Source organism: Diceros bicornis, unplaced genomic scaffold, assembly GCF_020826845.1.
Source record: "Diceros bicornis minor isolate mBicDic1 unplaced genomic scaffold, mDicBic1.mat.cur scaffold_161_ctg1, whole genome shotgun sequence".
Classification (NCBI taxonomy): Eukaryota; Metazoa; Chordata; class Mammalia; order Perissodactyla; family Rhinocerotidae; genus Diceros; species Diceros bicornis.
Genome location: NW_026691067.1, coordinates 736993 through 750657, shown reverse-complemented (window position 1 = coordinate 750657; position 13665 = coordinate 736993). Strand labels below are relative to the sequence as shown.

The following is a 13665-nucleotide window of genomic DNA, read 5'->3' as shown; positions in this document are numbered from 1 at the left end:
GTTATCAGGCCTGATAAGAAAATGAAGTTTCATTCCTTTTAAAAAATGTTTTTAAGATATCAGGTCACTAATTCTGGGCCTAGTAAAAACAAAATTAACAATTTTATTTTAAAAGATGAAAATAAAAAGGCCTTATTATAAAAGAATTTTAGAACTGACGACTGTGGGCCCAAGACAGTGAAGAGTTTATTAACTCTAATAATTCCTACTTCTCAGCTGGGTGTCACTCTTTCTAGCTAGGACACAAAACACATGCAGTGGTGACTGCAGGTAAACCAGCCTTCATGCTCTGGTACCCACCACACATGGCTGGAACCAATAAAAATAATGACTTACAGGTATGCTGAGAACAAAATGACTGTTATAAGAATTTCTCCCAAACACATATCAATTTTATTTACTGGGTAGGGTACTGATGGCCAAGGAAAGCAGGGAAAAAAAAAGTAGTAAAAAATATACAGAAGAATCCAAATACTTTTACTTTGTTTCTGGACTTCACTATTGTAACTATAAGATGCAAAAGCAATTGTGACTAGTGCTAGCAAAATGTACGACAAAAATCCAGTTATCAACACACTCAAAAACTAAGACACTCACAGGATCACTCATGAGCTTCCGCCACGATGGAGGTAGGAAGTTACCACTTGCAGCTGGAAAAACTCCCATAAGTTGTTCCAGTGGTGTAAACTGCAAGAAAGAAAAAAAGTTTAAGATAAGACACAATTTTTATCTAAGCCAAAATTCTACAAATGTTATGGCTCTAAATACTCAAGCTTACCGGTTTAGTACCCTTCTCAAAATCAGAAGGCATGTCTGCAATACCTTCAAAGTCTGAAGCAAATGGTGCATAATGAAATGGATAATACCACTTCCAGGAAGCACAGCCCTAAAATCAGTAAAAACAAACAGAAAACAACAACAAAAACAAATCTATGTTAATGATGGACACGGTAAAGACAAAAAAATTAAACTATCAACCTATAATATTCTATTGATAAAACATATGACTTTTGGTATACATGCCATATATTATTTTTTTTCCATGAGTCCTAAAAGATGTTTGGATTAAATCTAAACTTTTACTTCGTATCGACGGCTCCTTGATTTACAAAATACTGCAAAGCATCTTTAATAATCAGTAGTTAATACCAAACTTTATACTAACAAACACAATTTGGTGAAGATTTTTATCCTTAAAATGTGTTTGGTGACATTTCCTTCCAACTCGAGAGCTGCTATCATCCCATAAAATGAAGAACAACTGCAGCTGACACTCACTGAGTGTACAGGTGGGTAAGGGACATCACTAGAAGAGTGACTGAGAGTAAAAGAGCCAAAAGTTTCATTTTACAATTCCCTATTATATTTTCATGTGACAACATTCTCTTTACTTTAAAAATATTTAAGTAAACCAATCAAAAAGAAAAAACAGTAAGTTATACTCAAAGAAAAGAGAAGCCTTCCTGAAATGAGTTTTGACTCTGCGCCTAGTGAATTAAAATCCTTAGGGTCAGAGCCGGCCCAGTGGCACAGCAGTCAAGTTCACACGTTCCACTTCAGCGGCCCAGGGTTCGCCGGTTTGAATCCTGGGCTCGGACCTACTCATCGCTCATCAAGCCATGCTGAGGCGGTGTCCCACATACAAGAACCAGAAGGATTTACAACTAGGATATACAACTAGGTACTGGGAGCTTTGGGGAGAAAAATGTTGAGGGTCGGAGTAAAACACGAAATGAGAATATTTTACAATTGATACTTAGTGTATTAAATTACTTTCTACTTTCCAACAAACTTCACCTATTCCCAAGTCACATCAAATTTGCTTCACTCCCCAAGCACGAAACCAGGTATTATCAGTGCTACAATCCCCTATATTTCCGCCTAATCTCTCACCAATCTGACATCTCATTTATCAAAAGCTTTAAGTCAGATACAGATTACTCCAATGAGAATGCACTTCATGTAACATCACTACACTATATGGAGGAAATGGGAGCATTCAAATTCCTTTCAAATTCTTACCAGTTATTTTCCAGGCTTTTGTCCTTTGTTCAGCCATTTAGCGACTGTGTATTAGTTACTCTGTTATTTTTTATTCCAATTAAACAAAACAATAAACTTGAATAATTTTAAAGACCAAGTACTCTCAACCACAGTATTTAACGCTGAAATTCTTTAGCATAACAAAAATTAGCTTCGTTTATATATTAACACCTAAGGAGCTTCAAAGGCTTTACAAACAAATCTTATTTAAAGTAATGAATTTCTTTATAGGAAGCTTGAAAATATGATTCTGGGTTCAATTTCAGAATATAGCTCAACAACACACACTATTATAGAAATAACTATTTTCTTAAAATGATTAACTAGACATTTAGAGGAGAATATTCATTTTGTACCTGGTAATAATATCGAAGAACCCAGCAGAGCCCTTCAACGTAAGACTGTACAATTTTACGACGGAATTTGTCATCAGCTGCATCAACGTCAAATTTGTTCTTGTAGTACCGCTGCTTCCACCCAGCTTCCCAAAGCCTAAAAATCAGGCAAAGCCAGTTCATGTTGAATTAATACACTTTCAGTAACTAGCTACCAATTTATCATCCAAATCAATTTATACTTAATAGCCAGGTAAAATGTAAACGAGTTAAACAGTAATATTAACATAGCTTCATTTAATTATTTCTAAAAAGTCCACTTTCACAGGATTTATTATCAACTTAAAGATAGTTAAACGTTAAAAACTCAAACACTGATTCTACAAAGATCATTACAAAACTACAGTAAAAAAAAAAAGAGAATAACCATTTATTAAAGTAGATACACAACACTTGTTTGCTCAGATTTTCATACTGTTTTACATGTTTTTTTGATTGTAGAACAATTCTAAAACTACATTTTAAGATGCAAATACTGAAGATATTTTATATAGTTCAAGTTTCTCAGTTTGTTAAAGTATATCTAAATTACACAAAGAAAGTCAACTAAATTACTTTTTTAAAAAAGAATAATCTAGAAGCCAGGCAGAAATTATGTATATACCTACTCTCCCTATCCTTGGGCCTTCTCCATCATTCAGCAAAGCATTGTTGGCATAAGTGAAGGACATGGACACACACACACACGTTCTGGTAAAACTTAGAAGGAGGTCATCAATTCACTAAATTTTCATTAATCACTGAAAATACAATGTGAAAAACCACATTTTCACTCAAAGTATATTTTTTTATTTTTTTAAGTACTCATTTCTCAATCTCTGAAAGATTTAAAGATGCCAAAGAATACTAAAAAAAAATCAAGAATGATCAAGAACATCAGGATGATTCTCCATTAAGGGCTCTTTTCTACCATGTGCCAGATCTTACTAATTAATTGCAGTCATGTTTCAGAATACACCATATCAATTTTTTTATTTACTTTTTTTTTTGAGGACGATCAGCCCTGAGCTAACATCCAATGCCAATCCTCCCCCTTTTTGCTGTGGAAGATTGGCCCTAGGCTAACATCCATGCCCATCTTCCTTTACTTTATAGGGGATGCCGCCACAGCATGGGTTGACAAGCGGTTGAACCTGCGAACCCCAGGCCGCTGAAGCGGAGTGCGCACACTTAACTGCTGTGCCACCGTGCCGGCCCTTACACCATACCAATTTTAACTTTGCCCCCATGCAAAAGATTTACAGAACATCAATTAGGAGAAATATCTTCTATCCATAATGTTGAATATCACTATTTTACAGAAACTACTAATGAAATAAATGCTAAGAACTCCAAGCATTTCTTGATAGAAGCAATTCTACTTTGATTATCTTCAGCACCAAAATTAAACAATAAAGTACTAAAAAAAATCAAGTTAACTATTAAGCTGATATTGATCATGATGGCTACATGGTAAAACAAAAAATATACTCCAAGAGTTGCAGAAGCAGAGGATAAAAACTCAGATCAGGTAGATGCTCAATCACAAGTCACCACAGATCTCTGAATCTGTCATCAAAAGATGTTGGGAAAATACAGAACCAGACATCACACTTCTGAAGTTTCTAATCATAAATACAAACACATCATCCACGTCCTATAAAAGAAGCATGAGCTGTGAACCACTAATGTTTAACTTTCAAATAAATCATTTTGCAAAATTCTAAATGAGTTACAATTATTGAGGTTGTTGGCCCTTTGCACTTGAGCCCAGGGTTCAAATCCAGATTTAATCACACAAGAAGCTGTTAAATCTTATTATATAATGATCTCAAACTTCTGTATAAATTAAAGAATCCAATTTTCCTATATAAATTTTCCTATATAAATTTTAAGTATATAGCTAATGAGAATCTTCTCTGTCATGAAATATAGTTGGTGCATATGCAAGTTCGTGGTTTTTAAAAATACATTTATCTCTTAACCGAAAGCCTTTTGCATATTTCATTTTAAAGAAGAAACTTTTCAATTGAGATGATTAAAACAAACTATATCAAGTAACCAAATGTAACTGAACTTTCTGGGTTAAGCAGCTTGAAAATTTAATCTCATAACAGTAACATTCAGATCACATAGAGCTAAACACTTCATGTCTAGCCGATCTAGTGCCTGGTCTCAGAGGGAAAAGTGGCTTGGAGGACGAAAACCAGCATGCATACTAATCTAGATACTTAGGTTTAACAGCTATAGCTTACACATCTCACTGGAATTTACTGACTACCCTAACCCTCCACATTAATTACTGGAGGATAAAAAGATCACAGGCAAGCATCTGAAGGCACTGCTGCTCTAAGCTAAATAGCATTAATTAGACGGCATCTATTTCAGCAATTTGCTAACAAAGTGCTGCCAAAATATGGCTTCACCTGACGTTATCCTCTGGTTCAGGTTCACTGTCACTGTCTTCTGCTTTTCGCTTAATTTCTCCTATCGGAGACGGGGAGCCATCAGAAGTGAAACTCGTATTAGGAGATACTGAAGGACTCTGTAGACAATTATGACATTACAGAGGAAGGATTTAATTATTCATTTCACATAAGAAGTTACATCCAACTACTGTTACCACCATGCTCCACAGTAATACATTTTTTTTAAGCTATTAAATAGATATGGTAAATATATTTAGAAAGTATAAAGACTGATCTTGGCCTACTCTACCTCTCCAAAATAGAATAATATAGTACCAAGCCTCCTACGCTTAAACTCAAAAGAATTTGAACATTAAGGTAAAAACTGCTTCAGAACAAATAAGAAAAACTTAATTTCATAGATTTTTTTTTTAATTATAGGACTTGAACATTTTTTTCCTTTGGTGGTTCCCTGGTGTTATGAATTTGTGATCACTTTCCACCAATTAACTAACAAAGCTGCAAGGGGAAAAATATATATATATGTATATAAATTAATACATAAAATACTCAATGCTGGTGAGAATAAAGTTAGATGTAAGTGGTTCAACCTAGTACAACCATTCCAGAAAGCAACAGTTTAATGAGACTCCGCCAGATATCTGTTAAACTATTTTATACATGTTGTTTTAAAATTCATTGTACAAATAAAATCTATTAGTCATCTTAGAAAAATGCAGCTTTTATTATTATTTCAAAGACTTGGATACCACTTTAAATTTACCATTATCTTCCCTTTGTACCTAACTCAATGAACATAGTAGCACCCTAAAGTATTTTAATATTTAACTAAAAAATTAGGGGCAGCTTGGTGGCATAGTGGTTAAGTTCACACACTCCACTTCAGCGGCCCGGGGTTCACAGGTTCAGATCCCGGGCGCACAGCTACACATCACTCAGCAAGTCATGCTGTGGTGGCATCCTACATACAAAATAGAGGAGGATGGCATGGATGTTAGCTTAGGGCCAAACTTACTTCCTCAGCAAAAAGAGAAAGATTGACAACAGACGTTAGCTCAGAGCCAATCTTTCTCACACACACACACACACACAAAAATTAAAATGTTCTGCAACTTTAATGTTAAATGACCAAAAACCTAAGTGGCAGAAAATGTTTTCATGGTAAAGTTTTTCTTCTGTTATTCACAGTGTATTAGATATTTCAAGTAAATTATTTTTAAATCAAGAACTCAGGAGCCTATTTTAATGATACTGTAACTAAAACCTCAGCATGAAGGTAGTTCACACCAAAGGCCAAGAAAAGTTACAACAAAGCAAAACCATATTTCACATAGAGCTCACAACACTTTCCTTTAATAAATGTATAATATCAATTTTATTCATGATACTGTATGGCTAATACTATCAAAAAAAAAAAGAAAAGAAAAAAGAAAACAGGGGCCAGCCCTGTGGCCTAGTGGTTAAAGGTCAGCGCGCTCAGGGCTGGCCCCGTGGCTTAGCGGTTAAGTGCGTGCGCTCTGCTACTAGCGGCCCGGGTTCGGATCCCAGGCGCGCACTGACGCACCGCTTGTCCGACCGTGCTGAGGCTGCGTTCCACATATAGCCACTAGAAGGATGTGCAACTATGACATACAACTATCTACCGGGGCTTTGGGGGGGAAAAAAAAAGGAGGAGGATTGGCAATAGATGTTAGCTCAGAGCTGGTCTTCCTCAGCAAAAAGAGGAGGATTAGCATGGATGTTAGCTCAGGGCTGATCTCCCTCACAAAAAAGTTTGGCGCACTCCGCTTTGGCAGCCCAGGTTCGGTTCCTGGACGCAGAACCACACCACTTGTCTGACAGTAGCCATGCTGAGGTGGCGGCTCACATAGAACTAGAAGGACTTATAACAAGAATATACAACTACGTACTAGGGCTTTGAGGAGGGGGAAAAAAAGAGGAAGACTGGCAACAGATGTTAGCTCAGGGCAAATCTTTCCCAGCAACAAAAAAAAAGAGCTCTAAAAAAATTTTGGATAATGAGAGCTACCTTAAAATATGTATTCAGATATATTCCACGTCTGAGTTGGAGAGTGAGAGTTTAGGCAGTGAGGAGTACCTGTATTTGACAAACTGAGGAATACTATCCTGCAAAATGCCCATAACTGACCCCTGGGAGGAAAGGGGAAATACGGCAGCAAAACCACCGTCTTCTCTTGCTCTAGCTATGAGATATTTGGATGTCCTGTCATGCTTCTAGCACCATCACCACCCACTACCTTTGGGGAAGCAGGAAGCACTGTGGCCCGACTGCATTAGAGAAACACTGCAGCCACTTAGCTATCCACACTTACATGTATGTTCTTTTCTTTCACATCATTTAGATATTTTCATATTAATAAGGATTTAACAGAGTTAAAGATATCTCAAGGCAAAAGAAATTGAGAAAAACTATAAAACAAAACAACTCCAGGCTAAGTGATAAAATTCACACACAACTGTAAGAGGCATCTGAAAGTCACCACTCTTCAATGCTACATAAAAATAAGTTACTTACAGAATTATTCTGCATCCTCATTTCATAGGCTGCTTGTCTCGGATTATTGGCTACTTGAGAACCTGGTGAATTTCTTGAACCCGAGGCATGAGGGGTTAATATTCCACCAGGAGTGAAAGCTGGTTGATCTCTCTAACATAAATGGAAAGGAATGTAGAAATTAAAATTAAATCACAACACAGTTAGATGACAGGAAGAAATGAAGGCAATGGAAAAGAGTCCCTGCTGTAAGCTCTTTAAAGACGAAATGGATTTCCGTTAACATTACAGGGTTGTCTACAGTTTGATTTGATGGTAACTTACCCTGTAAACAATAGTCTGTAATATTTAATAACTCTGCTATAAAAGTACATATAATACACTTTTCTGATACATAGAAGCTATTCAAATCTCATTAGGTTATTCCCTTATGTTCACTTACAATTTCAAAACGCATTCAAGACACAATTTTAGGCAAATAAAGATAACTATTAAGGTAAAAAAATAAGCCAAGAGTTTGATTTATACTTAGGAAATACAACTTCTATTTATCCTTCACCTTGATGGAATTTAACTCTTTGTTTCCAATTAGTCAGAGCTATGATTATAGCTACAGTAGGTGACAGTCACGGCTGACTGATAAAAGATATTTTTTAAACAGACACTGACTGAAAGAAAATAATAATATATGAGGTAGACATCAGACACGCCCTTCCCTATCTAAGTGGTTCTGAACCCACCTGCAACAATAAACAACTCTACTTTTCTCCCTTATAGGTTCCTGAAATTGCTCGATTCTAATAAAATATAATAATAAAAGGTAGTCCCCAAACTCCATTTGTTTAAAATCCAGTAAGGAAGACAAGAAAAACAAAAACTTAAGAAGTTAAGTGACTATAAAGTGTTATGCAATTAACTAAGAAAACAAATATCACAAGCGAGAAGCACTAGAGTTAAAAGGAAGGACTGCTCAACCTGGATTACAAGCGGAAGCAATAGGGAGGCCTCGTGGAAAACGTAAGATGGGAGGGAGCCGTGAAGTCAGAAACCCATTGAGAGGGACCAAACAAAGGCAATGCTCTGAGTCAGGAGGGACCTGGTATATTTAGAAGACAACTGGGGAAAGCAGGGTGAGAACTTGACCAGATCATAGTATGCTCTGCACGCCAGACTAAGACAGAACTGGATTCTGCGGGAACTAAGGAGTCACTGGTAATTTCTGAGCAGAGAAACAACAAAGTTTCGAGTGTTGTGTTCTAGGAAGAGTAACCTGACAAGGATATAGACAGAGTGTAGTAACTTTCAAGAAGATACAAAGACCTAACTATTTTTATTACAAAAACAATACCCAATTACCGTAAAAAATTCAAATAGCTAAGTGCTACCCGGCCCCTCTGGCCCATCAAGTGTATCCCCTCAGACTCTAGAGCTTAGAAAGGACTTCTTTAAAACTGACACCAGCATTCTTTCTCCAGGTAAGAGGCAGCTGGGTAGACATTATGTCCCTAACAAACTACTGGATAAGGAATAAAAAGCTATCTTCCTCCCAAATTGTAAATGTATGTTATTGCCAATCTGATGAAATTAATTAAAACTCACCTTCATTCTCTTTCTCTTTTCTTTCTGTCGTCTTCTAAAACTGTCCTAAAAGTATAAAATCCACATATTCTGTCAAATAATTACACAAAAATGTAAGAGTTAAACATTACCAGGAATGATTTGGGAGACAAAGTTTTAAAGGAAGACCCCAGAAACGTAACTAATTAAACTAGGCAATGGACTATATGTTCAAAGTGTTGCTTATCAGAACTTTAGATAGACAGAGAGCATTCTAAATTGAGTTTAGATACACTTTAATTATTCCTCTTAATTTTTTTCAGATAGTTTTTGATATCATTTCAGGAAAGAATGCAAGAGTCATAACAAAGACCCTCTGTTTTACCCTGGAGCAAGTAGCCCACCAATACGGACAAGATACAAATAAGCAACTCCCCACTTACTCTGGGCCACTCAAAGGCCTCCTTTAGCCCAGAAAGCATTCCTCCCACGCCCAAGTTTCTGTGAGCATCAAGGCACTGAGACGACAGCTACGGTGGCCAGGGCTGCTGCTGTGGACTGAAACAGTGGCCAGCAGGTCCTGTACTGACTGTCATTCTACCAGCAGCTGCACTTCCATCACTTCCAAGTCAGTACTGCCACCTGCAATATAACACCCTATTGAGATCTGAACTTTGTGCTTTCTGCCAGGAGAGGGGCTGAATGCTGGACACATGGTGACTGACCACCTTAAAACCTCCTCAGACAGCAACACCACCAATTCCTTTAATCAAGCTTTTGCCCCATCTTTAAACTCATCTAGGTCACCAATGACCCACAGACTGTGAAATCCATTACTCAGTTTTCAGTCCGTATCTGACCGTGACTCTTCCTTCTTGATCCGTGCTCTTCACTTGGCTTCCAGGACGCTACACTCACCTGGTTCTCCTCTTTCACTCTTGCTGAATGCCTTCACTCCTCAACTTCCCAACACCTTAACATTGGCGTTCCTCTTCACCCAGTACTTGGACCTCTCACTCTCATGGGAGTGATCATCTAGTCTCACGGCTTTAAACACCATCTACGTGCTGATGACTCCCCAGTCAGGACCTCTCCCCACTCAACATCTCCACTTGGGTGTACAAACTTCACATGCCCCAAATGGCATCCCCACCCCTAGCTCTGTGCCTCCCAGTCTTCTTTATCACAGCAGCTCAGACCATTTTTCAATTGCTCAGACAAAATGCTTTGGAGTCATTCTTAATAGCTTTCCTTCTCTCACCCCTAGCATTTAATTCACCAGCCAAATCCACTAGTTTTACCTTCAAAACATGTTCAGAATCCAATTACCTCTTATCAATCTCCACTGCCACCATGTTGGCTCCCTTGGATTATCGCAAAAGAGCCTAATTGGGCTCACTGTTTCTATCTTTGCCTCCATACAGTTAGCCTCAACAGGGCAGCTAGAGTGATCCTTTTATAATATGTGTCAGATCTTGTCACTTTTATACTCAAAACCCTCCACTGATGCAGAGTGAAAGCTCAAGTTCTTATAACGACCTATAGGGTCCTACCAGATCTGGCCCTCCACCATCTTTCTGACCTCCTCTCCTACCCCTACTACTTTCCCTTTGCTTCCTCTCTGCCTGTCACACTGGCTCCTTGCTGTTCCCTGAACATCCTGGGTAAGCTCCTGCCCTAGAGCCTTTGCACTGGCTGTTCCTTCTGTCTGAAATGCTCTTCCTGCAAACACCTGCATGATTACTCCCTCATATCCTTCAAAGTCATCTGTCAGTGAGGCCTTCTCTAGTCATCTTTTCTAGAACTGCAATGTCCTCATGTCCACCTTCCCAGATATTTCCTCATCTGCTTTTTTCTTCACAGCACTTATCACTCTCTAACACATTACACACTTTACTTAGTTTTTGTGTTTATTGTCCATCTCCCACGGAAGAATATCAGCTCCATGAGGTCAAGAATTTTTGTCTGCTTTTTTTCTTTAGTTTTTTGTTGTAGCAGTAACACTCAGAATACTATTTGGCACACGGTAAACACTTAATAAATATATGCTGAATAAATGAAGAAGATTTGCAAGACAAAAGGCAAACATCAAAGCTCATAAAATAAAAAGCATCATATTTCTGACCTAACTGCTCAATTTTAATAATAAATATTGATGTATTCCTCTTTTACCATGTATTCTGCTGGTCAGTTAAATACCTATTTCTAAGGGTGGTAGTTACACATAAGCAAAATAGGTATACCTGGTTGGACTTTACTGATCTTTAATTTTTGTGTGCTATGAACTTCTTTGGAAGTCTGTCAAAAGCCGGAGACACACTTCCTGGGAAAATACACACACCTAGATACTATCATATTGAATTTCTGAGGGTTCATAAATTTCACCGATGTCCAACTATGCTGACAAACATCATATGATGTCAGGGATACCAAAAACGATCCAAAGCTTTAAAATGCCCTCTCTGCCAGGCCAGCTGGAAACTTTATTACTCAAATCTGAAGCACTCTGGTATCTATCAAATCCCATACATCCCACTCTAATGGCAAATATCACCAATACTTAATAGTACAGAGTAACCTAAAACCACATAAAAGGACTGTTCTAACGTGAGGCTTTTACACCAAGTACTACACCGTCTGTGTAGCTTTTTCTTAAGCATAAATGGCAGCAGGTCAGGTGGAGCCACCATAATTGTTGAAGGCTTAGTTAAAAATGGCTGTCCTGATAGACATTTGATATCCTAGACAAAGTCAGTTATGCTATTTAAATTTTACATGTGAAAAATTCTTGCCATCACAGAACATTACCAAGTACCAAAGGCTTTAAAAAGAACACTTACAGTCTACTCACACTGGTATATAAAATGGTACCCAAGGTTCTAAAAAAGAGATCACTAGCTATAGCATACAAAGCTGAAGAAAATATAAAATCTTGTCAGATGCAATGACATGTTTTAATCTGTTAGGAGATAATGAAGCAATGTAGCAATATGATTATGTTGCTATTTGCTCAAAATAGCCATATGACTTTTTATAAAATCAGTTTCTAAAAGGATTTCCTTCACTCTCTTTCTAAAAAGCTACTATCTGCTCATTTTACCCACTGCTTGCCTCCCTTGCCACTCTTGCACAATCACCCTGCAACCTACTCTGCCTCCAGGCTACTGCCCCTCCACCCCACTAACTCTTCAGGACCTCTGAACCCCTGGCCATGGACTAGGGGCCTATCTCACTCTGACGCCTCCGGCAGCACCAGTGGCTTCTCATCTCTTCAGGGATTTCCTCCCACCTCTCTAGAACTGACTCCCCTTACTCCTTAACATCTACGCTTCTTAAGGTTTCTGTTGGAGGCACTTGAACTCCATACAAAGCTCCAGGGATTTCAACTTCACACTCATGACGTGAAGTATTCTGCTAATGTTCTCAAATCTCCTTCCAAAAGACTTCTGCCCTGAGCTTTACACATATCCATCTAACTGCTTCACGGACTTTTCTCCTCTCAGGTGTCCTTTGACCCCTCCAACTCTGTATCTCCAAAATGAACCTCAATTTCTACCTTGTCCTCACCCCAACCTGCTCTACCCCCACTGCTTGCTGTCTCATGAACGGCCCAACCACACTCCCAACTGTCCAAGCCAGACTGGACTTCTCAGCTAAGCACTCACTCCATCATATGTCATCAATTTTCAAGTGCTTTATTATTTTATTTCTTTCTTTTATGTTTAATTGCTTACTCAGAGCTGCAACCCTCTGCCTAGACTGATGCTATCTAACCCAGAGGCCCCTACACTCCACTACCAGAGTACAGAGTTTCTAGGTCTTCACCTGACTTCCAGAGCATCAACATTTCCTATAAAACATGGCATCCACTAGTTCATCCCCAGCATTCTCCCAGTCTTGGAACCCTCATTTCACATCCCGTTGATCAGACACGTGTTTGGATTTTTATCTTAATCAGGATTATGAAGAGAGAAAAAAATTACAGTGCAATTCACACAGTGTGCAATACACAGTTCCACACAGCAAGCATCACAGCCTTTATAAAATAATCAAAGCACTGGCCACTCATGATTACACTGGCGTTTGATACACTATAATAATATAACAATGCATTCAAAGAGGTTAAAAGTACAATCACAGGATCATCACAGCATATTAGAGACAGGAGCAATTTAGCTACTGCAATAGAAACACTTTACCTCATCATCCTTTCTCTTTTTAAAAATGCTATCCTCAACTTCACCAACTGCTAACATGATCATCTGTACTCTTTGCAGATTGACATAACCACTTTCTGTAAGGTAACCCTGTAAGTGATAAAATACATGTAAAATAATCTTCTTATAAAAGCAAATACTTCTGTTTTGAAATTATTCAAGAATGAATTCACCCCAGTTTTGTGAACCACATTTTTGTATATGTTAACCAAATGGTCAATTGCACCTTCCGTGCCACCAGGAAACAAACATTATGTATTAGGACCAGTACGCACTGTAAGCAAGAAGGCTACAACAGTAGTTTAAAAACCCACACAAACACACATACCGAATCTCTAACGACGGCAGGTGAGGAAGGAAGTCATTTCCCACAAAGCACATGAAGCACATGAAGACCCAGTCATCAGTGCTCCTCTCGACATCAAATGTGAGCGGTAGGCTGGCCATGGTGAGCTCTCTTTCCAAATACTACAACCAAAAAGGAATGCTGCCATTAAAGCTATGAAATGCCACTCTGCTTTAGAGGGCTG

At 38.1% G+C, this 13665-nt stretch overlaps 1 protein-coding gene and 1 long non-coding RNA gene across 2 annotated transcripts; both read right to left on the bottom strand.

Moving 5' to 3' along the window:
• Window positions 1-692: 692 nt before the first annotated feature.
• LOC131402588 (5'-3' exoribonuclease 2-like) lies at window positions 693-7418 on the bottom strand. The gene is made up of 4 exons (XM_058537253.1): window positions 7383-7418; window positions 4844-4962; window positions 2400-2535; window positions 693-886 (listed from the first exon to the last, which is right to left on the bottom strand). The coding sequence occupies exons 1-4, from the start codon at window positions 7401-7403 to the stop codon at window positions 761-763; spliced, it is 402 nt and encodes a 133-aa protein (XP_058393236.1). The 5' UTR covers window positions 7404-7418; the 3' UTR covers window positions 693-760.
• A 44-nt stretch (window positions 7419-7462) lies between these two features.
• On the bottom strand, window positions 7463-13364 carry LOC131402583 (uncharacterized). The gene is made up of 4 exons (XR_009218797.1): window positions 13309-13364; window positions 13118-13225; window positions 8961-9005; window positions 7463-7514 (listed from the first exon to the last, which is right to left on the bottom strand). It is a non-coding gene; the product is annotated as an uncharacterized LOC131402583 (long non-coding RNA).
• Between the last annotated feature and the right edge of the window lie 301 nt (window positions 13365-13665).

What these genes read in the sequence shown, in the direction of transcription:
- LOC131402588 (XM_058537253.1), bottom strand. Translation starts at nt 7,403, where the DNA reads ATGAGGATGCAGAATAATTCT. An exon ending in TGAGGATGCAGAATAATTCT is followed by an intron (nt 4,963 to 7,382) that starts GTAAGTAACTTA and finishes AATTGTCTACAG; the next exon opens with AGTCCTTCAGTATCTCCTAA. An exon ending in TTCTTCGATATTATTACCAG is followed by an intron (nt 887 to 2,399) that starts GTACAAAATGAA and finishes TACTGATTTTAG; the next exon opens with GGCTGTGCTTCCTGGAAGTG.